Genomic DNA, 26,798 nt, shown 5'->3' with positions numbered 1-26,798 from the left:
TGTCTTTTCTGCTTCTGCTGATGGCCATGGCCAGAAGTTAACAGCTGTTGGACACTGAAGCTTACTTTAAAGCACTACTTTTGCAATGCAAGTGCAGGGCTGTATTTAATTTAATTAATACGTCGTTGATATCACATGAGGTCCAAGGGTGTGGAAATTTTGGAAAAAACTACTTGTCCAAGGACTAACGCGAGGGGCCGAATCTTCTTGTCCCTCATGACAATTTACTTGTCCTGATAAAAAAAAAAATATTTTAACCAAAACCGTATTTAGCAGTGCTAAGAAGCGCTTCTCATTGGTCAGTGCCTTGAGGTGACCGCGGTGACCAACGAGTGCTTGCAATTTGCGAGCGAAATTCAGAATACATGGAACAGGTACAGATAGTACACCCGTACTGGTGGACGGGAAGGACCGTTCGCCGAAAGGTAAGTAATAGTGGGAGGGAGATTTGTGCAGGTAATTCCATTTTCCCAAATTACTTGGGAAAGTGAATATACCCTTTAGGGTTGGTGCAGACTTGGGGATTCCCGGGACGTGCGATCGTGTGCGGTTGCATCCGCATGTATGGGGTTACATCTGCGTGACAATCCCTGAAAAAAGGTAGCTGTATCTATTTTCACGACATGCACCGCGCAGTATTTTCAACTGTGATTGTGTGGGATCGCCCGGGCGGTATTGCAGCAGGTAAACGCGCAATCTGCCTGGCATGACTGGGGTGCCATTAGAAAATAATGGCAGTGATAGCACGATCAGCGGTGGTGTGCGATTCCGTGACCACCCAGCCATCCGCTCGGTTTTGTGCACGATGAACGGTCAGTCATGGATCGCACACCACTGCCGATTGTGCTGTCAGTGCCATTATTTTCTAATGGCACCCCAGTCGTGCCAGGCAGATTGCGTGTTTTCCTGCTGCAATACAGCCGTGCCCGTGCGGTTGCACACGATCGCAGTTGAAAACACTGCGCATTTATTCGCATGCAGATGGGGGCAGCGGGGCTGGTTTTCATTTTTTAAATTTTTATTTGTTTTTTTCATTTGTTTTATTATTTTTACTTTATCGCCTTTTTATTTTTTACATTTTTATTTAGTTACATTTTTAATTATTATTATTTACTTTAATTCTTTTTTAAACTTAACTGTATTGCTTTCACACAGGGGTTAACAATCCCCTGTTTGATAGCATTTTAATGGGTGACAGGTACTCTTTATTGAACCTGTCACCTCCAACACAGGAGTTCTAGCAGGCACTGTTGCTAGAACTCCTGTGACAGGAACGAGCAGCGGCCGCCGAGGACAGAGGCTGAGGGAGGTGACAGAGCCTGTCACTACTCCACGCCCCCCGCTCCGTCCCCGCTCCACGCTCTGTCCCTGCCCCCCGCTCTCAGCGCTCCACGTTCCATCCACGCCCCCCGCTCTCCACGTCCCCCGCTCGCAGCGCCGCTCTCGGCGTTCATTTTAGGAAAAGAAAACCAGCCCTGCTACTAGTCCGTAGCAGGGCTAAAACAACGAAAAAAACACTTGTCCGGCGCCCGGAAGTACATGTCCCTGGCGTCGGGCGATATGAATTCCACACCCCTGAGGTATATGAACCCTGTTTATCTCCCTGTTTCTCTCAATCATTATACTTGCTATAGGACCTTTCTCTGCACCATCTTTATTTTTACTTACTATACAACCTTTTTCTGCAGCTCCTTCGCTTATACTTCCCATAGAATATTTCTCTGCTTCATCGTCACTTATATTTGCTATAGAACTTTTCTCCGTAGAACCTTTAGGGCCCGTTCACACCAAATACAGTGCGTTCCGGCCCGATTCTGTGCTCGGTAAAATTCACTTCAATGGCCCGCCACGCCCCCTCCTGCCCCAACAAAAAAGTGAGCCGGCCGCAATGCGTTCTGGCCAGAATCAGGCTGGAATCTGGTCTGTACGTAGGGTTGCCACCTTTTCTTCAAGTGAAACCCGAACACTCTAGCGCCACACGCAGCAATGTCTTTTTTTTTAGACTATAGAGGAGAGGCAGCCAGGAGAGGGAGTGAGGAGACCAGCTAGAGAGGACTACAAATCCCAGCAATACATTATACAGCAATATAAAATAATATGGAGCTACATACTCTGTGTTGTTCTGTGTTGACGCACTGATGTCTCCACTTGGCCTGGTGGTCTGTGCAGGCTCTCATGTGGGCTGTATGGGCTATGGTGGCGTAACTAGAACTTTCATGGCCCCGGTGCAAGAAACCATGAAGGGCCCCACAACCGACATGGCACCGCATGGTTAACAGGAAGGCTGCCGAGGTCCCCAGCAAGCGTGGGACCTCAGGCAGCCTCTTGTTTAAAATATTAGTGCCGGTGTTCCGTCGAGAACGCCGAGTCAGTATCTGCATTTACGCACAGATGGGATTAACGAGGAAACCGGCATTTATTTACAAAGTATTCGTTTGTAATGGTTAATTGTGACCGGTAATAATATGCCGTCCATGGCAGCGAATGATGGAATATTATTAATGGTCACAATTAACGATTCAAACAAAAAACTTTGTAAATAAATGCGTTTCCTCGATAATACTGGTCTGTGCGCAAGCGTAGATGCTGAGGTCGGCAAATTCGACTACGTTGGCGTTCCCGATAGAACACCGGTATCTGCGCTTAGTATCGGGGCATTTTCACGAGTATGAGTACTTGGGAAAATACCCAGTATCGGCACTGGTGCATACCTACTTAAAAATATAGTACATTGCTGGGACTTGTAGTCCTACATAGTTGGTGCTATTCTGCATTGCTGTATAAGCATCATACAGGTATGCAAAATACCACCAGCAATGCAGGACTACAAGTCCCAGCAATACATTATACTAAAAGTCAGCACTGCAGAATATTACCAGCATTCCCTTACCTACTTTATTCAAAAGTTTTTAATAAAAGTTTTGAGATATGCATGAGGTGACAGGGTCTCTTTAAATCACATTACTTATTAATGACCCCTGACCCCATCTACACGAATATACACTGCAGACACACTTATTTATACATAAATAAATGCTACAGGTCTATGTGTCCTCAGATGATGACATTTAAGTTTTGAATTTCTTCTTTATACATACCACAACGCTGCAGAGTTGTCGGCACCCTGGGATCTCCTGTGTTGGCTTATCACTCTAGGGGGCGTGGCTATCATCCATGTGATTTCATCTCGGCCGCATCCCCCTAATGGGCGGGGCCAGCCATCCATTGCTGCTGTATTGGAATTTGCCACCCAACTCTTCCTCTGAGCTGCGGGCACCTGTAAACAGACACAGGCTGCCTGCAGCTCAGAGGAAGATTCGGCTTCAGGCAGATGCGGCTGCCGTGGATCACACTTGCCCAGGACCTCGGCAGCCGCATCTGCGAGAAAATTTAAAGTGCCGGTGTCAGCAGAGTGTCTTGTGTACGGGTGCCCGCTGGCTGGACACCCGTACACAAGACGCCAAACCCGGACTGTGCGGGTGAAAACCGGATGGGTGGCAACCCTATCTGTACGGGCCCTTACTTATATTTACTATAGAACTTTTCTCTGCGGCACCTTCAGTTATATTTACTATAGACTTTCTCTGCTACTTTTTCGTTAATATCTACTATAGAACTTTTCTCTGCAACACCTTCACTTACCCTTTCTGAAGAACTTTTCTCAACAGCACCTTCATTTATACTTCCTAGAGAACCTTTCTTCACGGGACCTTCACTTTTACATCCAATAGAACCTTTCTCTCCCCCACAGAGACTTGAGCATCTCCCATCAAGCAACAGCTTGCAGACAGACCAAGAACCTGTGACCTTTGCCTTCTGAACAAATTGCTGCATTATCGTGATAATCAGTCAGCTTTGAACTCCTGGGGTGAGCTATGGCTGGAGCTCTGTGATCTAGTTGTCATCAGCTAAAAACTACAATAAACACTGGAATAATTTATCTCTTCAACTTTACATCAGACCAGGTGGCTGCAGCTTGGTAGGGGTGAACTATCAGGCTTGCAATCATTTTTATCTGCACTCTGGGTGAACCTTTTATGTAACACATTATATGTAATATGGTTTGTTATTTTCTTTTTCAGCACAGCCACCTTTTCATTTTGATTCTGTTTATTTCTTCTGTGGTCATGGGCAAGTATGGGATGAAAGTGGTCCTGTTACATGTAAAGCTATGTGCAGCTCATTGTTGTAGAAATTCGTCATACTCTTTAACTTTCCCGGATGGAAAAGAGGAACACCTCACAATTTTTTTTTTTAGAACAAAGACACGTCTTGTCACCTTCTCATTTACTTTCATTGGGACAGGAAAGAATAGAAACTTATTGCCACATATAACTCTTGGACAAGGATCTGTGTAACCAAAGAGGGAAAAGCCCCATTTAGGTAGGTGTCTCATGAAGGGGAAACAGTTAAAGCGGACCTTTCCCCCTTTCACTATTAAAGCCCTGTTTCTTCATTAGTTAAATATTTTTTGCTTTTACTTAGTTACTGTTTTCCACTTCCTGATTGAGTGAGGCACTGGTGATGTAATCCTGGTCCCATAGGTGCATTCTGGGAAGGTTACATCACCAGTGCCTTCCAGGGAAATCTCATTTGTAAAGTGCAAAATCTCACAAGATCTCAGGAAAGGCATTTTCCCCCCTCAGAGGATGTGCATTGTCTCGTTCCAGGAGACAGTCTCAGAGTTCCAGGAAGTAAAGGGAGATGGATTTATCAGTCATAAGTAAAAATGGCCACCATGCAAAGAATAGGAAAGAAAAAAAAAGTAAGGCATGGAAAGAATAAAAAGCCGGCAATTATTAATTAAGGGTCTGTTTATAGATTGCCAATACTAAACATTTCTAAAGGTGCCTTTGTTGTAATTTTTATTATAGGGGTGAAGTTCCTCTTTAAGGTCTCCAGTGGTCCAACACGCCCCCAGCACAGTACTTCAATCAAGAATGCTCATGCTTGCTGAGCAGCATTGTTGATTGGAGCATTGAGCAGGGGGTTTGTTGGATCACTGGAGGTCCAGCAGTTTATGTATTTATATTTAGGGATGTTGGTAGGTTGCCTTGATCATTTTTACAAAACCATGGTAAAATTGATCAAAATTGCTTTAAAATTGTGTTTGGACATACTGTATCTGTCAGGTTGCCCCACATCTATATTCTCATCAATGTGTGAAAGACTGTGTGATTACAGGAAACAGAATATCCTAAGTATTCATTCTCAGTACATATATACTGGCATGGCCTAGGTCAGTATTAACAGAAGGAAAACAAGTAAGAAGCTTATATTACGTTTTCTAAAATCCTTGCAATGTTAATAGCTGATTTGGGGTTTTTTTCTGGATCATTTGGTACTGAAATTCCAGTAAATACTTAGGTGTGGATTTTGGCCCTTTAAAATGTTGATGTTTTGTGTTCACTGAGATCATATTTTCATCTGTATAAAATATAGTTAGGGTGGATGTGAGATAATGCTGAACTTTAAGCAGATAATTTTTTTTGCAATTGAAGCCGTTTTGCATTTAAAGTGAAAATTTGGCCAAGAAAATGACAAATATGCTGTAGTCCAGAAGAAGAGTTGAGGGATGATAGCGGCACTCCACTGGTAGATTTCCAGAAATCTATTTGTAATCAAGAGTCTACAAGAGTCCCCTTTTATCCTTGCTACAAACACATACAACAAAATATATAGTCAATAACAATATCTGGTCTAGATGAATATTACAGTAGATGTAGAAATATGTTTGATCTGTCCAACGGGTAGGCAGCTTCCACAAGCCAAAGGATCTCCACAGTATCCTTAAATCAACAGTTAACACAGTAGATGTAGGAATTGAAGCACCACACCAATTAAAATAGTTCAGATACAACTTTATTCCATTAGGGCTACTCTACTTCAATGTCCCCTGACCCTAATGGAATAAAGTTGTATCTGGACTATTTTAATCAGTGTTGCACTTCAATTTCTTCATCTACTGTGTTCACTGTCGAGCCAATAATATTGTGGACATTCTATGGATTGCACAAGCTGCCTACCCGTTAGCCAGATCACCCATAATCACATAACGTAACTACCGTTGGGTGAGAAACACCAACAGAATAACCGCACGGGTCCAGCACTTTCTTTTCACTTCCAAATAGAAAAATATTATGTCACTGTTTACAAAATCATGTACATATTTATTAATAACATATAAAATTATTACAAATTCTGCAGTGAAGGGCTAATGGCCGATTCACACCACAATGTCTGCGTTCCAGAGCGTTCGGACTTATAAATATGTACACAATAAACACTATTATGTTTTTCTAAACTACATAATGTCAATGACTATATATTTTGAGTTATGTGCCTGTAGTCCTGATGAAGGGGGCCCTTGTAGAACCCAAAATGTGTTGGAATATCTTGTTGAATACAAATAAAACTTGTTTTGGACATCTATTAGTCCATAACCGTTTTCTTTCCTCAATCCCTTTTAATGATTCCACAAGAAGCACCACAAAGGATCCTTAGGACTACAGAGTTGGCTATAGATCTCCATGAACCATTCATGACAAATTACAACACTCTTGGCACTATCCCTTGTTCCTTATCTTTACTGTTATACAATATATGATGCAGTATGTCAGTAGCATGAACACAGCAGGTTTTGTTTTGGTGGTCTATGGGGAGTTGGATGTAAACTATCCTGTGTCCATTTACATCAGATTACCCCCGATCCGGCACATTCATGTCCAGTGAAACAGAACTCCGTGTGAATGGGTTCTTATGTGGTTTGTCCAAACCTCTGTAACTGTCACTTTTTCTGGACAGCTTCATCTGCAAGTAAATGTGGAGAACAGTATAAATAATGGAATGTCAAAGGTTGTAGGTTGCAGTGCCACATATTTTGGCACCCCAGTGCAACTAGGCAGGGCAGCACAATGCCGTTGCAATGTAGCAGGCCACAACAAACCAATGTATACCATAACAGTATCCCGCAAATAATATCCATTTGTTATCGCAATGCATTATGTGGACATGCCCTAAGGGCTAAAGCTGAACTCCAGGCAAATGGATTAATATACAGATGAAATACAATTCCTTTAGGCTGGTTAAACAGCTGCCATATATGCATTTCTGTCCATCCAGTCCTGAGATGTACGCACCTTTGCCACACAACACAGCCCTGTCTGGCTGGAAAGGGGATCTGACCTTCCTTTGCTGCAGGTTCACTTACTAGTCTCCTTCATACCTTGTGACTGAATAGTAAAGGAAGAAGCAGCACATTGAGGAGCTCATCTCTGTCATTCTGCTCTGTCCTCCTATTAGCATGTCACTTGCATTGCGATATACATGATTGGCTCCTTGTGCTGCTTCTCCCTCCCCCACTGTGAGTTGTGCTGTACAGGGACCGCACGAGGCTAAGACCAAGTCAAATAAGTTGTTTACTCTGTATTTAAAGAAGTTGTTTCATGCTGATTACTGTGCCGATCTGGAAAAAAATGTATGAAGGAAACCAACATGTATTTAGACAATATTTGTTTTGCACGGGTTTCAGCTTTAAAACATTTTAGACTGTATGGGCTGTATGCCTGTTTCAGGCCATTACCTTTCTAGGTAGTGAAGCCAGGATCAGGATGACTGTTCCGGAGCTTGCATCTTCAAGAACCAAATCAACAATGGCAGCTCCTACGTATCTCTCCTCATAGGTTCGCATTAAGGGTGCAATGCATAAATGCACTCTATAGGTCAAACACCTGAATAGGATTACATTGTATCCCAGATGGTGGAGCTAAATGGATTAAAATTAAATATATTTTAAGCCAATGCATGGAGTAATAATTATTCTGCTGCTAATTTAAATTGAGGTCGGGAAAACAGTTGACTCTGCGGATACCAGATGTTGTATTTCAGAGCATAGCGGGGTAAAAAGAAAAACAAAGCAAAACTGTTTGGGAAAAATCCAGAGCCGAAAATAAATGTTTTCACAGCTACCTACGACTGACACTTTCACCACTTAAAACCAGAGCAGAGAGATATAAAGAGAATTCATAATAATGGATAAATGTGTAGCTTGGATCATTTTCTTGTGTTTGTATTTTTAGCTGGTAACTAAACAAGTTCATATGAATTAGTTTGACTATGCCCATGAAGAGCTGAAACCACGCCCTAGAGCAACACCGACCACACCCACCATTTATTGTGACCTGATTCCCTACCCTAAGGTCAGATGCAGCTAGTCAGGCATATACAAAAACCTATAACAAGCATCGAATGCAAGTTCCATGGGGTTTATATCAGGCATCTTGGGCAGGAGGGCCCAATCAAGGCTGAAAGGAGTTATAGAACAAGGGCATTGCCTGGCAACTGGATCCTGCAAGGCATCTCCGTGGGCATCCTGTAGGAGCCTGTGGCCAATCGGGAGACAGGAGGAGGAGACCTAGCTGCAGACTCAGTGCCTGGGCAACTAAAGGCTGAGAGGTGCGGCTGGTCAAACAAATGGGCTGGCCAGCGCAGGATACAGGTTTGCTGCAGAGAGCCCATCAGAAAAGGAAAGCCTTTACAGGTAGTTAGGGATGCACCGATACTGATACCAGTATTGCTGCCGATGCCGAGTATTTGGGCGATTACTCGAACTCGCCCAAATGCTACGATGCCTAGCTCGATACTCAAGCTTCCAGTATCTTGAAGCCGGGCAGCGAGTCATTACACAGCGCCCGGCTTCCTGATTGGCCAGAAGAAGCATGGAGACGGCTTCCCTGCTAATCAGGAAGCCAGGTCGTGAGTTATTGCACTCCGTCTGACTTCCTTAATGGGACTTCCGGTATCGGTATTCGGTATCGGTGAGTACCGGGAAAAAAATATCGGTACTCGAAACCGAAAAACCGGTATCGGTGCATCCCTACAGGTAGGTTATGGTACACACCTCCATATTTATTACAAATGTGTGAATTATTCTTAACCATTTCTAGCTGATAAGTGACTTTCACTACACTTTAGTCAAATTAGCATTTTTGGCATTCAGTTCATGAAAACATTTCTTGTATGTTTGCGTCCAGTTTATATTAGCTCACACTTGCCATTTTTGCTCAATTTAGCAGTGAACATTTCTTTTTTTTTATTTGAAACCAATTTGAATGTCAGTTTTTTTTAATATTCTTTTTCATATGAATTATGACCTAGACAACACAAAGTGTGCCATTCTCATTTCTCAAAACTCGAATAACTGTGCGTCAACTGGTTTAAAGCTAAACAAAGGAGATATTCATAAGCTGCTAAAAGATCGCTAAAAGTTCTAATCAGTGAGCAAAAATCAACTTTATTAGTGAAAGTTTAATTGGCGATTCCCTTGAAAAAAAGGATAATCAGGTTACACAAATTATCTGGTAATTGTGCGGAATGAAATGTTTCTAATGATGAACATGTAAGCTGTACCAAACTTCTAATTTATTTTGGCTCTGTTAGTAATATTGCGATAATAGCTCCCCAGCCGAGGTACCCTGAATTTCCTGACCACTTTGTTATATTGTTACCGCATCGCCTTTCAGCAGGAACATCTGGACTTTGTTTAGTGGAGAGTTGTATCATTTGGAGGGGCCAGAGCATGCTCTGCCTTTGTTGGTGTAAAGTTCCTCCCGCTGTTGAAATGTATCTGAGCAAAATAAAAAATTACATACAGTATATGATGCAGTCCGTTACTAGCATTTGTAACATTGCCTGTTGATCCTGCCAGAAGATCCATTATTTTTCCACTACCTGTAACAGACCATGCTGTCCGGCAAAAGTGACATTTGCAGGGGTTGGGACAAACTATAAAACACTGGCATGGGGTATTTACATTGGCCAGCTTTCATGTTAATGGCTTAAAGCATAGTTACATAGTTACACGGTCAGGTTGAAAAAAGACACAAGTCCATTGAGTTCAAGCTATAGAGATATAAAAAAGAAAAACCTAAAAAGAACGCTATGCCCACAATTATCCACTGTTGATCCAGAGGAAGGCAAGAAAAAACACCTATGAAGCATGGATCAATTTGCTCCAACAGGGGAAAAAAATTCCTTCCTGATCCCGAAAGGCATACGGATCTATATTCCCTGGATCAACAATCCTTTTCCCCATAAAGAAAAAAATTCTGTAACTGCTCAAAAGTGCTAAACGAGTTGTAAAGTCACAGCAAATACCATCCTGTTATAACATCAGCATTGTAGTAGGTATGCCTACTAGAGTTGTTTTTGATAATGCAGTCAAAGCTAACTTAACAAATCCCTTTTATTTAGTGAGTGCTACCTTCCATATGCCCATCACTTTCAATATCTTCCTGAAATTCCAGTGTGCTTTGCCTCTCTTTCCCTGCTGCTTGAAGTGCTGCATTTCTCAAGGCTACATATCCCATCATGCATTGCTTCAAGCAAGCAATTATAATGTTACATTGTTCAGATGTTGAGCTGTAGTTCAGATGGCAGGCTCTGCTAGAGTTGTGACACGAGGAAATGCATATTCACAAGGCTGAGTGATATTGTGTAATTGCATTTAGGAAGTACATCCTATGGGCAAATGCAATAAATAAGTTTACAGACTTCTAGATGGATCTGATTATTAGGAGTGGGATATAACTTATGGAAATTCTGCGTGAGTGACAGCTGGCTCTGCCTCTAGATAGGCAGAGCCAGCTGTACCCGCCCCCTCCCCGTCCGTTCCGCCAGTCAGCGCTGGCAGATCGGAGTGGGGAGAGGGGAATCCAGCCCCTCCCCCTGTCACGGCAGAAAGCCGTGACAGGATCGAGAGGTGAGCGAACCTGGTATGTGTTCACTCACCTCCCGATCTACTGAGCCGACCTGTGACAGTCTCATTGTCACAGGTCGGCTAGAACTATGAGGTGAGTGGAAATCACTGATCTCATAGTTCTCCTTTAAGGTAAGTAGCCATTTTTTTTTTCATGATGCAATGTGAATGAGAACATAACAAATATCCAAATTTGGCCTCTTGGGCTGCAAAAGTGGAACTACACTTCAACTTCACAAGCTAGCCTTACACGATTAGAATTTTGTTTGAACGTTTGTACAAAATTCTAAAAAATTGTTTGTCAGAGCATTCGATCTTGCCATCGTTGAGTCAACTAATTTAATTCAAAAGCCCTTAAATATTTAATTCCAGACCTGTTACTTGAACAAGATTTCCAGACATATTAAACAGGTTTATGGCTTCAACAAAAGAATAATGCAAAGCAAAGTTTATTCAAATTCATAAGTATATCACTAGAAACCTTTGTTTGTATTCTTCCATACATTCCTGTACCATACATGATCATTTAAAAAAAAAAAAGTTTGTGACCATAAAAGTTCTAATTACAGATGAGACATTTCGCAGTACATGCTTTTTCCAACTGAGCACAACAACAAAATTGTTGATTTAAGAAACAAGAAAAAAATTCCAGCCTGGGATTTTCCTCCTCACTGCGGTCTAAAACGATCGTCAGTTTGTCTCTCATGTAGGTGAAAGCTCATACAATCACATGGAGAACCACCAAACTCCATGTCCTTAGTGAGAATGGGACCCATTATGTAGACAGTGTATGGCAAGAGACCACTCACTCACCATATTGCTCCAAAGCATTTGCCGTTGAATCACTACCTATGATAAAATTATCTCATCCTGGTGTCTGTCTGTGTTAGGATCACCAGCCCTAAAAAAACATTTTCTTGGCCTGATTTGGCCAAAGAAGATTTACAGTGGTTGCCACATTTGTATCTGCCCAAAGTTACATAGAACACATTTTAGTCCACATGGAAACTTAGACCTTTGCTGAGAACAATATGTAGGCATTGTTGACCTTGTTCTAAAAATTCTGGTTCTCATTAATCTAATAACTTCAGTACTTCACTGACCTGGAAAGAGCAAAGACTGGATTTCCATCACTGTGGCCTGTAGGCAAAGCAGCAGCCTTCTGCTAGGATTATCTCTTCAACATTGAACTTTTTCTTGTACTCCTTCATAAGTAAAGTTGATCCCTGTATTTAGACAGTATAAGATTCGGACTGAATTTCATGAATTTTGAATGTCCCAAGCCAAATTGGAATATCAGTGTTATTTTTGGCTGTACGGTTTCCATAATGGCTCAAACTGCTTCTGCTGTTGCATGAGTCATGAGCTTGACTGCCAGTGTCATCAGGCCCCACCTTTCTATCTTGGTATTCCTGGTATAGTTTTTTAGGGTCTACTGGAATACTAGAAGCTGCTGATAGATTTTCTGATCTCCCTAGACTGTCTCCCAGTTTTCAATTTTTTTTTATATCCCCATCATCTTCTCCGACAAGGATGCCAGGAGCTTCTGTAACAATTCTGAATGCTTTTTCAGAGCCCTGTTCGGATTCCTATTGACTTCAGTGAGACTTTCAGTTCAGAAATTCACTCATCTCTACTCATGACCTGGCGTAGAATTTTGTGAAACTGTGTAACTATGCTTATATTTGATACTGGTAATGATACTCTGGAAGCTGCCTCATTGCTTCCGCCTATAGGCACAGGGCTGCTGCGAAAGAATCAATCCTGTATTTATATTTGTTTTTTTAAGTTACTTTTATAAAGCTATTTATTGTGATTTTGAAAACATCTAATTAATACGGGTAGGAGTGGTAGAGGCAATGCTGGTCATAATCTCTTAGTAAAAGGGTTTTCCACATCATAGCGAAGCCTTTTAGAAAAAGACAGCTGATTTCTTATTGGTTACTACCAACCAATCAAACACCTATTTAAAAAAAAAAATAAAGTTAACTTCTGCATGTTAGTCTTATCTGGAATAGCTTTGGATATTCTTGACAGGTTAAACCAGCCATGCTCTATCACACGTCTCTCTGTCTGTGATGGGGCTGAGAGTTAATGAGGTTAATTGAAAACCTCTGTCGAGTTTCTTACCCTGACTCACGCAGAGGCAAGCGGGAGAGATAATTGGGCTTCAGTTTCCTTGCCCCAAGGTAGGGACACATAATACCATCCTGAATAATACAAACTGTGGTTGAGCAATCCCTCAAAAATACCCAATTTTCCTCCCTCTCACAATAACAGAGTGTTTATCGAGTATATTGTGACACTTTCCAGATATCCGCGACACTGTGTGAACAAAACACTGATTTTGTTTTCTTCTTTTAAAGGACGTGAGGTATTTCTGCTCATCTTTAAATGAAAACTTCAAGCAAAGTTTAAACTCTAGTAGTAAGCATGAAATGTGCAATACCTTCACTTTCAATGCTAGTGTTGGTAGTTTTCAACACAAAGACCAATGTCCTACGCTAAGGCTCTCTTCATGATAACCCTCCCTGTAACCCTAATTCTAACCCTCAAACTAACCCTCTCTGTAACCCTAACCTTCCTCTGCTTGTAACCCTAACCTTCCTCCTCCCTGTAGCCTCACACTAACCCTCCCTGTAACCCTAACCTTCCTCCTTCTTGTAACACCAACTTTCACATTAACACTCTCTTCAACCCTAATATTAACACTCCCTGTAACCCTAAATCTAATGCTCAGCTTAACCCTCCCTGTACAGTTAACTCAGAATTTCAAACTATCCCTCCCTGTACCCTTAACGCTGACCTTCACATTATCCCTCCCTGTACCCTTAACTCTGACCTTCACACTATCCCTCCCTGTACCCCTAACTCTGACCTTCACACTATCCTTCCCTGTACCCCTAACTCTGACCTTCACACTATCCCTTCCTGTACCCCTAACTCTGACCTTCAAACTATCCTTCCCTGTACCCCTAACTCTGACCTTAACACTATCCCTCCCTGTACCCCTAATACTTACCTTCACATTATCCTTCCTTGTACCCCCAATTCTGACCTTCACACTACCCTTCCCTTTATCCCTAACTCTGACCTTCAATCTATCCCTCCCTGTACCCCAAACTACCCTCATACTAACCCTCCCTGTAACCCTAACACCGATCTTCCCTGTAAGACTAACTCCAACCCTCACACTAGCCCCCCCCATCCCACATATTAATCCAGATGCTTCTAAACTTTCTTGATCACAAATGAGCATGCAGTCAATCAGAGTAAAGTTAGATCTCCTAATGTGCATGTTCTAGGTCCGTAAATCAGAATTAGGTAGCATGGACATGATAACAAAATACAGCTAACATTCATAAAAGGAGTATTTAGGTTTCCTTTAAAACCCAACAGGGCATTTTGGAACTTGTAGTCCCACAACAGTGAGGGCCCCAAGATGACCACATCCGCCTTAGCGCAATAAACACAGTACGCGTTTAATTAGCAGTGACTGGAGCCTGCTTGCTATAGAAAGCCTACGTATTGTCTCGTATCATACAGCTTTTGCAAACAAACGTTGGAAATCTCGGTTGTGTAATGGGCTGACGGCAGACGTTATGCTGCAATATTTATAGCTGCAAGTTATTGATGACCTGTTTTCTTGAGTGAGCCAAAATCAAGGCTGCATTTGACTCTGTGAGGTTATCTTGAGGGAGTTGGACAAGAAAACGTACTTAACGCTTGTCACGCCATACAGTATGAAGAACTGGAAAAGTCAAGTCCAGCCACATAACCGGCTACAGAGTTCAAACACATAAGATGGGAATTATCTACCAACAAAGATTCAACTTACAGTGTATGTAAACCCAATCACTGACATTTTCTTATAACCTTTAACATGTTTATGTCGTTTTAGGCATTTTCAAATATTTTTTTTAAAGTAGGTGTCAAGCTAAAAATGTATTGTCTACTTTTAAATGAAGGATTGGAATTCCTGTGGGGTTTTTACTTCCATCTGGGCCTCCCTTAGAGAGACTTGCCCTCACTTCCTACACTGCTGACAACAGTTTCACCAGACAGGAAGTGAGGAAAAATCTGTCAGCTTTTCCTCAATCTTCTGGGAAAAGCATTTTTATTTATTTCTGTGTTGCTGAGTTCTCCCCACTTCCTATGTAATAAAACATTGCTAGCAAGACAGGACTTAGTCTGCATGCCAATACAGCCTGCCTGGGAACTCCACCAAACTGACATCCACCCATCAGTGCATTTGGATATTTGTATAAATTTGTATAATGCCTCCCAAGAGGAGTCCCACTGCTTTGCATCAGGGTTGAGGGCTCTTGAGAGGAGCACTAAGGCTGTAATGCTTTCAAGAAGCTATATATAGCACACAGAAATCCAGCGATGGCATCTCTGGGTCTAAAATAAGGTATATAAGGCAGAAACATATACTTGGAGAATGTGGTCACACTGTTCAGGTTGATGAAGCTGAGAAACAGGGTAACCCCTGAAAAAAACAAGGACTGGCATGACATGTCGTAGCTTGAAAAGGGTTTCTTTTTTAGCACTAGAATACTTATTTAAAGGAATAACCTATGAAGGGTACAGTCAACCCCGCCCACACACACACACACCACACACGTTTTAACTACTTGCCGCCTGGCAGATTGTAAATAAATGGCCAGACAGATTCTGCATAACTGTGGGTGCGTTTATAAATGTCCTTTTCTGTGACATCCCCCCCCTCCACGCCGCATGCATTCAGGAGCGGGAAAGTTTCACAAATTGAAGCCTTTGATATACTGCATACAAGCGTTCAGGCAGCTATAGAGTCCCCGGCCCCCACGTATACGCACATACAAACTCAAACACGCATTGGGTATGTGTATGAGTTTGTATGTGTTACATATCACAGCCAATGTCGGAGTGCAAGTAATAATTCTAGGGCCCTCAAGCTAAGCAGTGAACTGGGGGTCTTCTCATGCAGCTTTACCGAACGTTTTCCTGATGAGGTCATGGTTGTTTCTTATTTAGTTTTATCTAAAGCCCAAAATCCTTAGGGCCTGGTTCACACCTGAACGTTTTGTAGCGCGTTCAACGCTCGACGAACGCTCTACAAAACGCTCAAACATCTAAATCCCATTGTATTTAAATGGGTCTGGTTCACACCTTGCCGTATTTCCGCCCGTCCGAACGCGAAAAACAAAACGGCCTACGCCCAAAGAAGTACATGTACTTCTTTGGGGCGTTTTGGTCTTGCGTTTCCATTGGGATACAGCCAAGTAGCCCTCGGAAACGGGCAACAACGGGCGACAAACGTGCATATTCAATAAGCCTAGGTGTGAACCCAGCCTTAGATGTTGTATCTTCAGTAGTTTCCTATTTTCAGGTTAAATACACTTTCTGAAATTACAAAAATCTTGCCCGAATGTTATTGTCCTTGTAACTTCCTGTGTATTTAATTGATATATAAAACTATCCTACTATGTAATTGAGATGAGGAGTAGAGTAGGGGGTTAGTAATCCAAATCAGGAGAACAGCCTACAGTGACAACCATGACTCCCTCCCATAGATACAGTGGAATGAGTGACAGTTGCCACCATAGGACAGCCAATGTGTTATTCACAGGACCACCAAGTGAAAATTAAGTAAAAAAAAAAAAGGCTGGAAAAAAATAAAACAAATGCAACCACTCTATCTAAGAACTGGTAGATGTCAGTATATTACAAATTTGTTTTGGGGTTTAAATACACATACACGTGTAAAGGCCAACTATATCTAGGATGAAACAGCAGCAAGATTAGATAATATCAGGTTATGGGCTCTCGCTGTTTTACTGCTAGATAGATTAATATAATATAATTTGAATATTAATATATGCTTCGTTTGGAGTCTGAGTTGGGCTTAGACAGAACATTTTTTTTTATTCCAACCCTAAAAGAAAAAAATGGACACATGAAGACAAGGAAGCAGTCAAGCTTTTTGATTTCTGCATTTGTATCATTTGTAGCTTGCTCCTTTCATGGAATAAGGTGCCTTTGTTTTAATTTTTTAGGAGGTGTATCATTTTTATTTTAGAACTGCACATAGGTCACCAGCCAGGATGATTGCTTCTAGTGAATGACGTTTGGAAATCTTCATAAGTCTTTGTGTTGTATTAGTGTGGCTGGCTTTAGTCAGGAGTGTCACTGTAATCTCTGCGATGGGCGATGTTCTGATTACACTCATAAGAGGCTGTTGTTTCAGGTTAGTGATGTAATGGATCAGGTTGTGTGCGATTCCTTCAGTGATGTCATTGATTGGGTATCTGTCAAGTCATTTTACAACTTAGGTCATTGTGAAAGGGAGAAAAAACTTGGTGGTAGAATGTAGTTCAAGGGAAATGGCTGCAGAAATCATATATCCATTTTGCTCAAAAAGGGGAAATAGAATTTTTAAAAAAGTAAACTAGTTTGAGAAAAAAACCGAAAAAGGGCGCCTCCATAGTGTAAAAACAAAATATCATGATAAAATGCACAACTTGTATTGTACTTACAAAAAGTCGGTAGTAAAAAGGCATATAGAAATCGATAGAAAATTTCCTATATACAATACAAGTTGTGCATTTTATCATGATATTTCGTTTTTGCACTATGGAGGCACCCTTTTTCGTTTTTTGTCTCTCAGATTGACGGTCTCCTTGACCTGTGGGAGCTGCCTCTTCAGTGTGTCCATTATCATTACAACTGGCTGTTTTGCAGGTGGAGGCGCCGGTATTGTTTCTTGTTGCTAGTTTGAAAAAACCTATAGTTATCATGTCTAACCTATTTACGTGACTGTTGGTTGGGTGTTAAGAGTCTGATACAAAAAATTCTGTTCCACTTTTATTGTTGCTTTATAAGCATGCAACCAACACATTTCAGAGGATTTGAGCTCTCTCTCCTTCTAGGCTGTGATGCTAATTCAGGTGAATGTTGTATGGCTGGTGTAACTACCCAGTGACAAGGTTTGATAGTTGATATTGTGCTCACAACATTCACCATTCACCAATTCATAAAAAATAAATAAACTTTTGTAAAATCCCTCCTGAGTCCTACATGGAATCTGTCCCCCAATGTCCAATTGAACTTTCCATTTGAATCGGCTAAATATAGTACAGGTGCATCAAAACAAAAGGAATAGCAAGTCTAAGAGCCCTTTCAGACAGGCGGTCCAAACTGGTCCGTCTGTCAGTTTAAAGATGGATCTCATTGAAGTCCATTGTTAGTCTATGGGCAGCCAAATCTAAAAAGATACATCTGATTACTTCCAACTCCAACCAGGTCCGGAAAACCAAATGTAACAAAGTTCCCTTTTGGCAGACCTGATTATGACGGAAATCTAATATAAACGGACACATGTCCATTTACATCCGACTCTCATTAGACCTAATATGGGTCCGATAAGTTAATTTGTTTCCTCCATCAAAAGATAGAGGGAAAAAACTGGACAGACACGGATGTCACAATGGGGACTTGTGTTCTGAACTTCTCCAATCTGCTGATCAGAACTGACAGGCACTTGTGTGAAAGGGGCCTAAGGGCTTGTTCACACTAAGTCATTGAGCTGCATGTTTCTGGACACCAAATCAATTGTTTTCTATGTGTCATGTTTCAGAAAAAAAGCAGCTCAATCAATGGACATGTTGTGAACAAGCCTTTACAGTTTGTTTTATTTAGAAAGCAGACACAGCCTAAGTAGAAAAGCCTTGTCCCTGCCAGCATGCTGTAGAGATGGATTTTTGTCCTCTGTGTGCAGTCGCCTTTCGGTAGAAGTGTTAAACATGCCTCCTGTGGAGTCAAACCTATAGCTTTGCAATCAGTAAAGCTCCCTGCTGATTGGAGAACCCTGCTGTTTTATGTGTGTTGACCTTTGCAGATAGACCGCTGCTTCCACACAGAGCTACTGCATGCAAGCAGGAGACCGTCTTTTCTACACAGGCTATGGCTGCTTTATAAAGAAAAATAACTTTGCATAACTTTTGTTTTGATGCACCTAAAATGTATTCAGCTGAATTATACCTAAAGTTCATGAGTATGGCTGTTATTCCCGCTGGTCTCAGAATTTTTGTTGTAAGTTATCCTCTTGGTCAGGACACCAAGAGACTCACTTATGGAGGACGCGGAGACTGGAGGGCATAACAACCATTAGCAGCCACTTAAAGAGCCTCTTACCGGTTATCTTATGACTCTGATAAGCACAGAAATCAGTGGGTTTTCAGTGGTAAATGTTAATAGAGGATGTGGAGTGAATCTGCTTAAATCCAGTGAAGAAGATACAGTAGACCTGCAAACCTTCATAGATTCCTGGAAAGTCTACCTTGCTTGTGGAAGGATTGGATTTGATTGCAGTTGATTGGGATGAATTTAGGACAGTGTTGGTGATTTGATTTGATTAGCATGTTGCGCTGATGAGTCCCAGGTCTCCGGTTACGGCAGCCTAGAGACTACGTCCTTTTGTTTTGGCTCAGGAGCCATTCTGGCATTTAGTGTAGCGTTTTGTGCAGGTGCATCCTCCCCATCTGCAGCGAGCTCCCCTTGAAGTTTGAGCTTTACAAGTCTCCAGTGTGCAAGCCTGACCTCATGTGTTAACTCTAAAGGCATCAAAGCACAGACTCTTCAAAGAAAGCCTCTGCTATATTGTACTAACCAGATTCTATCATGAAAAATCAAGTGTATAGGGCAATAGGCTTTAGAGACATTTGGGATAAATAAAATAAAAAAAGCCTTTTCAAGCAATTATATTAGCACTGCCTAGCACGAAAGTCATTTTCTGTGAAGTCGAGTTCTGTCTGTCCATTAGACATGGCTGCTTTGTGGCCCATAGACTAGGCATCAAAATGGAGAGGCCAACACGTGTTGCTAAGGTCTGCTGAACACGCCCTGACACTCATGAACTAAAGAACATATTATGCTGAACTCTCACTTTGTACTGCGCCAAGACTTGGTGCAGATGATAAAGCCCCAATTCTACTTAATGCTTCCCTTAGGCAAGCCCTCTAGTCCAGGACAAGACCAAAGTTCAGGGCTGGTAAGGGAAATATAAACACTTGTGTGTATGATGACGCCTATTTTTTCTAAGCTTGGAATATTTTCGGTCATGCGGTACCTCTCAACACATGTCTGAACTCCTCCTGACCTTTGTGTGCTACTTTCCTGCTCCACTCAACATCAGTACATGTAGTATGGCTAGGGCTCTACAAATACCATGCATCTGGTCACTATGGCAAACACAAAAACTAGTTTGGTGGCCTTTGTTAAGTCTGTATCCTTGTGTATTGGTCATGTACCTCACTGCAGAAGCTTCAGCCAATAAGGTTGCAAGCTGAAAGTGTGTTTTTTTTCTTTGGGCTTAAGCCACTGGCATCTGGACCAGGAAGAAGCTAAAGATGAGTTCTATAAGATGGGAGACTGTGAAAGCAACAGATAAGTGGTTATCAGACACAAGGAAAGTATGGACACCGGCACTTCAAAGCAAGTTCAGTACGTGTTTATTAATGTACTGGTGCAAGTACTAGTACGACAACTTCATCACTTGTTTGCATGATGAAGGGGATCCTGTGAGACCCCAAAACGTTGTTTAGAGTATTCTACTTTAAACTAGTACATTAATAAACAGTAGTGAGCTTGCTTTGGAGTGCATCCTTTACTGATATTTTGTCAGAAGCCACCTGCTGACACTTTACATTACCTGAATTTTATTGATCAAACTGGGCTGTAAATTGACAGCTTCTATACAGGTTATTAATAAAAATTATCAAAAAAAGAAAAAAAACAATGGCAATTTGGTCAAAAGCGATCCAATATTTCCACTGGGTTTGATCAAGGCAATTTCGATCCCATCTCCTTGCAGTCAATCAAAACCACTGATTTCCAAGTTGCCACATTTTTTATCAACTTAAAAGAGAACTATGGGGTAAGTGTTTTTCCTCATAGTTCTCTTTAGAGTCATGGGAGGACATATACTAACCTCCTCCCATGACCCAAAGCTCAGTATATAGCAGGCTATCGCATGCTATATACTGAGGGTGCAGCAGCCAAGACGGATCCCGACAATACTGTCTGGATCCACCCAGCTGTGTGAGTGACAGCTGGCTCTGCCTATCTAGAGGCACAGCCAGCTATGCCTGTCCCCTTCCCCTCCGTTTCTCCACTCAGCGCTGGAGGATCAGAGAGGGGAGGGGGGAATCCCTGCGGGTAGCGGTGACTGACAGTATTCGCTCTCGGCAGGGAGATGAATGGAAAGTGAGCGAGCGACGGTATGTGTTCGCTCACTACCCGATCAAAAGAGCCGACCTGTGACAGTTTCTTTGTCACAGGTCAGCTCTAACTATGAGGATGAATGGAAATCACTCACCTCATAGTTCTCCTTTAATATTAAAACTAGAATGAGGACAATGAAAAGTGCTGAGACTTCCAGCTCTGGATTGAAGGTTAGTATTGCAAAAAAGTTGCTTTTTTATGTTATCTTTTAATGGGCTGTTCTTTTTTTATTTCGGGCTGGAATTCTGCTTCAAGAACTCTTTTATGTGTATTAGGCCTTCACAGTTTACACAACTGGGTTGTGGTAGGGCTGTGTCCTTAACCCACACACGTTGTGCTAAAAGAGGGCTCTTTCTCATCCTAGAAGGTTGGGGGTATATTTAGTGCTGGATCAAAGTGCTCTGTGTGTAATTGCAGTTATCTTGTCCAAAGTCCACCAAAAGCTCCAGACTTCCATTCTAGCTACAGGCTGCTATTCATGGTGGAAATGTATCTGTTTTCTTCTTTTCTAACAGTGCACAAGTAAACATCTCTCCGCCTACGTATTACTGAACTTTATGAGTTCTTTAAGAGAATGAATGCTCCTCTCAAATTTAGAATTGACTCTACTACCAGACTAAAAGGTCAAGTTTATTATGATATCCAGAGAGCCGCAAGGCCTGCTTGCCAAAGTCCTACAAAATTACTCTGATTAAAATGGGAGAAGAAAAGCAGCAGAGAAAGGTTACAGTAATCAAGGAACGAGTGGAGGATAGTCTCCTGTAAATGAGAATTGCAGAGGATGGCCCCACAGTATCAGTATATAATAACAGAGAGGAGGGCAGAGGGAAGAAATTCTGAACATCTTTCTTTTATTGAAGGCTTGGCTAGGCAATTTGTAGACAGATGGTTAGCGTTTGACTAGAAAGCGGGCGCTGTCTGTTTTAAATATAGTGGGAAGAACTGTATTCCGCAAAGAATGTAAACCAGCGTGAGGACTGGTTTTTAAAGTTTCTTATTGACATTGAGATGGAGATGTTAATCTGTCGTGATCACATATAATTTTGTGTTCCTTCTGCTGCTTGGCTATGCATTTTAATTTTAGGAAGATAGATACCGTCGGCCTTTGTATTTTTCTGTACATACAGTATATTTTCATGTAGTTCTTCCTTTGGGAAGTCATAGAATTACTTCCTTTCCATCTCTCACTGAGGGGAATTTATCAAAATTGGAGCAGACAAAATTTGGAGCAAATGTGCACGGCAACCAATCAGCCTCTCTCATTTCCCCTCAATGAGTTTTGATGCTGCAGAGGTGCATTAAACGGGCTGGGTTTTCCCATTGAACTGGGAAGGGCAAAGCCGTGTCTATTTTTTTGTATTTTAGCTCACCATCAATGTGTTGTCCTTGCTGTTATTGTTATCCTTCAATGACCTAATCAGCAACTGTAATTCAAATAACTTTATTGCAACTGTTTTACCAAAGCTCTGACATTCTACTAGGCGAACAGTGAAAATATGAATGTAGCTACATTCCGTTATCACCTGACCATCACATCTATACGAGCTTTGTAGTTATCCCATTCGAATACCATGACCATCAAGATGCCTCCCATCCCTCCCTTTGCAGCAATAACAGCCTCCGCTCTTCCGGGAAAGTTTTCCACAAGATTTTTGAATATGTCTTTGGGAAATTTGTGTACAGTTATCCAAAAATGCATTTTTAGGTCAGGTACAGATGTTGGATGAGAAGACCTGGTTCATAATTGGCGTTCCAGTTCATACCAAAGGTGTTCAGTTGGGTTGAGGTCAGGGCTCTGTGCAGTCCGCTCGAGCTCCTCAACACGAAACTCCTAAAACCATGTCGTTATTGAGCTGGCTTTGTACATGGGGAGCACAGTCATGCTGCAACCGAAAAAAGGCCTTCCTCACACTCTTGCCTCGAGGTTGGAAGAGCACAATTGTCTAAACTGTAACATTAACATGCCCTTCACTGGAAACACCTGAACTCGATAACTTGAAGGAGCATACACATACTTGTGGCTATGTGGTGTATATGATTAATTTACTTCTACTGACATGCAAATATAAAATAGCCATGGTTATACTGTAAATAAATGTATAAATATAACATTTTTTTTTCTTATTTGATAGTGTTGCTTTACTTACATAGAAAAGAGTTGGGAACCATATGTTTAAGAACATTTCACCTCCAAATTCAGTGGGATCTTTCATCAGTGGAACGTTTTTTTTGAATGTTAACTCAACACAGGTCTCTGTGGACTTTACATGCTGATGGATAAAAACATAAAATAAACTAAGTTTATGCCTTAAGTTTCACTATGCTCATCACCATGCTACAGTACACTAATAAATGGTAAATGGTTTGATTACATTATTATCATTACTAGAAAAGTAATGCTGCTGTGGGAACCTTCTGGTACTAGGGCATTGGTCACATGATCTCAGCTGAAGAGGGTTGGGGCACTGACTTCAGTCTAGCTAGTTAGTGGTTCTGTCTTAACTCTGCTCCGTTTCGGCTGAGGTGGTGTGATTGAAATGTCTAGGCCTTTGGTCATGTAATCAGCCACTGTGGGATTCTTCAAGGCTAATACTGTGAAAATATGTTTTTCCCTTTTAACCAGCTGTGCCTGTTTACAGAGTTCAATAGCTGCAGCTCAAATTACACACACACAGCTAAATGATGAAAGGAACTCCCATCCTCCTTTGACTCCTTCCCACCCTCCCTCCTTTCCTTTTATTCTGTACCCTATCAATTAAGGAGAAACAGTCAGAAAGAAAGCAGCTGCTGCAGTGCTGTCTAGCCAAAACCAGTCATAGATGCACCCTGTGTTAAATGTATGTTTGTATGATACATATCTATAAATCATTAACAAATTAAAAAACCTAAAAGAGACAAAGTGACAGTATCACTTTAAGGCAAAGTGATAGTGTCTGTTGATAGACCTTTCTCTCAGCAAGGTATAAACTCTGATCTAGTGCTTCCCTGCTGCAGAAGCCACTCTAGGTATGTTCCAGAAACAGGCAGCACCGGGGCTTACCCAGGTAGATGATCTCATTGCCCTTACCCCCACCTGGCCTAAGCACTGTCAGTTGGGGGAGGTCACCACCATACCCAAAAGCCCCTCTCTGTTAGAGCTGGAGAGGAGTACAGTAATGTGGATCAGATGCTGCCTTAAAATATACAAGTACTTTAGCCTACAGTAGGGAGCTACAGCTCTTTCACCGACCCTACTGTTCTGTGCTGTTTCTGGGTATAGTCCACTGCCAGTCCTCATTAATTAAACATGAATGTTAGCATTACACTTTTTTGTGTTGAGTTTTTTCATTCCTGATTTGGGCTTATACAGTTGTATCAATCTCTATAAAGTAGCATGAAAGTGGTCATAGCCAAAGTATATGAGTACGTGTGAGGTACTGATGAGCTGTTACTTATTGCAGGGAAAGGAGGAAAAAAAACATTGACTGGTTACTTTTGGTGGTTTCTCCGGTAACTTATTGTAAAACAATATCTTACCGTTTAAAGTATATGCAAACCCTAACAATGCTCCCTTTGGCCTGTTAGATATACCATTAAAATAATTTGAACATAGTGGTGTAGTGTTTAGCACTTCTGCCTTGCAGCACAGGGGGTCCCCGGCTCGAATCCCGGCCAGATCACTATCTGCAAGGAGTTTGTAAGTTCTCCTTGTGCATCCTCAATATTGACTGGAGGAATGGACAGGGGAGGGGGTGGGCACAACTGGCTCTGCCTCTAGATAGGCAGAGCCAGCTGTCACACGCAGCTGGTTGGATCCAGACAGTATTGTCGGGATCCTGCCAGCTGCGGCGCTCTCAGTATATCACGTGCAATAACCCGCTATATACTGAGCTTTGGGTAACAGGAGGAGGTTAGTATATGTCCTCCCGTGACCCTAAAGAGAACTATGGGGAAAAACACTTAGCCCATAGTTCTCTTTTAAGGGCAGGGACTGATGTGAATGTGCACTGTGTAAAACGCTGTGTAAATTGTCAGTGCTACATAAATACCTATAATAAATAAATACAAATCAGATAGCATTGTTCCCAGCTCTGTGAGCTACAGAGCACCTCCACTGTGTGTTATGGAAAAGAGGAAGGCATGAAGGTGTTCTGTAGTTCCAACATGCTTCCTTTCCTAAGGTAGTAATGCTGCTCCTCCATAGAGTACAGTAAGTAAGTGAGCGTTGTCACCCTAGGACAGGAAGTGTAATACTGGCAGAGTCACCAGTTGATAATAAAGGAATAAAAAGCAAACTAATGCAGCCAAAACATCAAAGTACTAATCAGCTGCAATATATTCCATTTCTTGTTCTTGGGTTTCGATACGCTCTAATGAGCCCTGGGTTCTAACCTGCTAAATGGGCTGTGCTCTTTTGTGCTAATGCACGGTCGGGTGCGGATATGCGCGGGCAGGGTGTGGTGAGGGTGTGGTTAGGTTTGGACGGCAGCACTTTACAGTCAGATCTGCTGAAACATTGCTCAGTGCCTTACAAGCGAGTCTAATCTAAGCAGCAGAGTTTGACAGCATTTACATGTTATTTTGGCAGTTTGCACGGCTGCTGTGACAACGAGGCGGTTTGGCCAAGCACAGCCATTGAGTCCGCTGCGCGTCTCTCTCCCTTGCATTGAAGAGCGAGGGAAGAGAAAACAGAAGATCTTCTGTTAACCCTCCCTCCCCAGAGAATGGAGGCCAAGGATTGTAGCCAGAGTCTTTAGTCCTTTTTCCCAAATTCTCATACTTTTATTGGGCTTTTATCTGCCAGCTTCTGCTTCATAACAGGACTATGGAAGTGGACTTAAAGTGGACCTGTCACTTTTCAAATATCTTAATCGTCTGTCGGCTCTGTGCGGCTTGTAAAAGCTGATCTCCAGGAAAACAGCTAAACACAAAGAGGAAATATATCTATTGGAGATGATTTACCTGCCAAATAATTTGTATTTATCTACCTAGGCCCGAGATTTCCACTTCTCTGCCACACAGCACAGTCCTGCCTGGCAGGGGAGGAGACCTGAACTTTCTCTGTTGCAGTTTTACTTTTACTTACAGGTCTCCTCCCAACCTCAGCCTGTGATTGCACAGCATAGTATCTCTGTATCACTCTGCTTTCTCCTTGCAGCCTGAACTGCAAACTAAAGATGGATGACAAGGAAGAGATATTTTTCATTTTGGGCAGTAATTGCATACAGTATAATAATGTTTTTACGGCCATTTAAAAAAAATTATTTTGCATAGAGTAATGAAGACACGGTGATCAGGGCAAAAAGAGAGGATAACTCTTCCCAGTGGGAAAAAGACAGCAATAAAAACCTGTCAGACGTTGTAATACTTCCCTAATCTATCCAAAATTGTTGCGGTCAGGTAAATATAAAATATTAAATTGCATGAATATTTTGCATTCTACTTTTGAGCCATGAATGAGGTGGTACTTTAAACTCCTTTTCATGTTTTCCAGACTCTCAGTTGCCTTCTTTGATGTTAAAGCCTGTTATAGACCTTTAAAGCTAAATTAAAACAGGTGAATTACAGCAATGACTGATCACAGTGACTTATCCCTTATTGGAAGGCTCATGCCAAAGTTTCAGTACAACAAACCACAATGTCAAGCGGTCAGCATGCGCTGGGCTGTCTGGTTAGCTCAACTGTAGTGCTTAGGGAATCCTTTGTCATGTACTGTGTGTGTGTGTGTGTGGGTGTGTGTGTTTATACTGTATATATATGTATATATATATAAGATTTAAAAAAAGACAAAAACACA

General features: G+C 41.8%; 1 protein-coding gene across 3 annotated transcripts in view; it reads left to right on the top strand.

Moving 5' to 3' along the window:
• Nucleotides 1-26,798, top strand: part of TGFB2 (transforming growth factor beta 2) — a 114,314-nt gene that overhangs the window by 71,256 nt on the left and 16,260 nt on the right. The window contains exons 2-3 of one of the 3 annotated variants that reach the window (XM_018567103.1): nucleotides 18,494-18,536; nucleotides 24,845-24,858. The exons of the other annotated variants lie outside the window; for them this stretch is intronic. Of the exons in view, the coding sequence (XP_018422605.1) occupies nucleotides 18,494-18,536; nucleotides 24,845-24,858 (57 nt within the window). The remainder of the gene's footprint in view (nucleotides 1-18,493; nucleotides 18,537-24,844; nucleotides 24,859-26,798) is intronic. 3 annotated transcript variants of the gene reach the window in all.

This window comes from Nanorana parkeri, unplaced genomic scaffold (assembly GCF_000935625.1).
Source record: "Nanorana parkeri isolate BGI_ZX_2015 unplaced genomic scaffold, ASM93562v1 scaffold1006, whole genome shotgun sequence".
Lineage (NCBI taxonomy): Eukaryota > Metazoa > Chordata > Amphibia > Anura > Dicroglossidae > Nanorana > Nanorana parkeri.
The sequence above is the reverse complement of the archived record's forward strand: the minus strand, read 5'-3'. Positions and strand labels throughout refer to the sequence as shown.